This window comes from Sinocyclocheilus anshuiensis, unplaced genomic scaffold, assembly GCF_001515605.1.
Source record: "Sinocyclocheilus anshuiensis isolate Anshui unplaced genomic scaffold, SAMN03320099.WGS_v1.1 scaffold222, whole genome shotgun sequence".
NCBI classification, from domain to species: Eukaryota; Metazoa; Chordata; class Actinopteri; order Cypriniformes; family Cyprinidae; genus Sinocyclocheilus; species Sinocyclocheilus anshuiensis.
Window position 1 is genome coordinate 3,202,062 of NW_015542408.1, and position 2,344 is coordinate 3,204,405.

At 33.1% G+C, this 2,344-nt stretch overlaps 1 protein-coding gene across 1 annotated transcript in view; it reads left to right on the top strand.

Moving 5' to 3' along the window:
- mipol1 (mirror-image polydactyly 1) overlaps window positions 1-2,344 on the top strand; it is a 79,621-nt gene that overhangs the window by 26,744 nt on the left and 50,533 nt on the right. Inside the window, exon 6 of the mRNA XM_016492477.1 lies at window positions 803-941. Coding sequence (XP_016347963.1) covers window positions 803-941 — 139 coding nt within the window. The remainder of the gene's footprint in view (window positions 1-802; window positions 942-2,344) is intronic.

Below are 2,344 nucleotides of genomic sequence, written 5' to 3' on the forward strand. Positions count from 1 at the left end.
TACTTAATTTTACATAACTATATAATTATATATTTACATATTTCTTTTTATGTTAATATTTATAGTAAATTATATCATTTTAATTTTATTTTGTGTAAAAATACATACAATTTTGCCAAGCTAATAAAATAATGCAACAAGGAGAAATGCGAAAAATGTGTTACTCTTGAAATTGTCAAATGGAGTGCATTGCATTGTGGGATACATTATACCATGCACTCTGCTCTGTTATATACCACACAAATGTAGTAGGTCATCCAACTGTTCCGTGTGAACAAAAATGTGCATAGTATTCATATTACATACTAATTTCTTTTAAAAATAGTAGGTAGTATGCCATTGCAAACATATCCAATAGGCAACAGTTGTTTAGTTTCATCTGTCTTGAGTACTATCGAGAAAGCCTTTATAGAATATGAATATAGCAGTAATATTCACTTTTAGCAGGATTGTCCATTGTAAGATGATTTTAATTATATCGCAGCATGAAACTATAAATATAGATTCCAATGCATTTTCTTTGCCTCCTTAATAAGAACTGAATCGAATTCCTGGCTACAAGAGGGAAGTAATTTACCGTGCAATACAGTGCAGTAATACTTTAATGTTACCTTAAAGGTCAGCTGTATGATTTGACTAATATCTCAAAGTAAATAAGTCACAGTAATATTCTTGAAAGTGGGAGACCGCATCCCTTGTGTATTTGATAATTGCATGTCAGAATGTGAATGATAAATTTTTTGTTGCCCGTTTGGGAGTCTAATATACGAGCGTTTCTAATGAACTTTTGTCTTTTCTGAAGGCATGCTCATGCTCACGAGGACCAGGGAAATTCCAAAGTTATCAGCGACTCCAAAAAACAAGTACCAGTTCTGGATAAAGAGAAAAACATTGCCTTTCTCTTAAAGGAGCTGGATTCCCTTAGAGACCTCAATAAGAAGGTGAATTTACATGTTAAGAATTTAATGAAGTCAGTTATTCTGGGCCTAATAGACCTTAATCAGGTTAGATGCCATGTTGAACTTAACACAGATGAAAACGAGGCTGTGAGGGATAGACTTACAGTCTTGTACTTGTACTTTCAAAACTGTTTTATGAAGTTTTTTTTTTTCGGAAAGACATTTTTTTTTCGGGAAGTTGTTTTTTTTCGGGAAGACATTTCATCAGCTGAACAATGTTGTTAAACAACAGTACAATCCATTAAACGCACTACTTCTACCCAATAGTGTAATGTAACGAAGTAATAATACTTCGTTACAGTACTTAAGTATTTTTTGGGAGTATCTGTACTTTACTTGAGTTTTTATATTTCAGCCAACTTTTACTTTTACTCCACTACATTTCATAATTAAAATGTATACTTTTACTCCGAAACATTTCCCCGAAACATATTCGTTACTTACTACAAAATAGTCAGAAGTCAGAAGAACACAGACTGCAGGAAAGCAGGTTTGACGAATCAGTGGTCTGGCGTTTGCAAGTTGGACTCCTAAAAACACCTTTGCTCATGTGCAAAAGTGTGCGCACACAACCGCGGATGATTCATTTTCCATTCAAGTCGAGTCTGGGGTGTGCGATACAGCATTGTCTGCGATAATATGGCAAGTGTTGTTGTAATGATGTGACATTATCAAGTAGGCTGTATCACCAAATCACACACAGAGTGCACGCACGTTGATTTATAAGTCTATTAAAACTCAAAATTCCAGGCATTCTAAATTGTAGACGGCAAAAATGCTTCTGAATGCTTTTTATATTTATATAATTTAATATAGTTAACTTAATCTATATCACACAAAGTGTACCGTTTTTCTGCACATTTAATAATCATTTTAGACAAGTTCAGTAAAGCAGTAAGTGACTTACATTTTAGACATAATACTGCTTGTTTTGCTCAATTTTGCTAACGAAAATAGTTCCAAACAAAGATCACAGGACTGTTTTGCGTCTCTGAGCAATGGACGGTGTTTACTTATTGAATGAATCAGCTTTTTGAACGAATCGGTTGAATAAATAATTCAGTGATTCACTCATTAACACAGTCGAATGCTTTGTTTTTGAATGAATCAGTTGTTTGAATTAATCAGTTGAATCTCAATGATTCACTAACAGTCACTTGCTGTCATCTACTGGCGGTTTTAATTTCACATTTCTACTATTTTTTTCATGTTTTAAATTATTTCAAATATCAGTATTCAACGTTTTATGTAAATAAAACATTATGCATCTGTAACTGCAGGTTAAATGCATCGATGTCCCCACTGAGATACTGTACATTAAACTGTATAAATACATCTAAATGCTATTTCAGATGCAGATTCCAGAAATGTTTTCTTATGTTGGA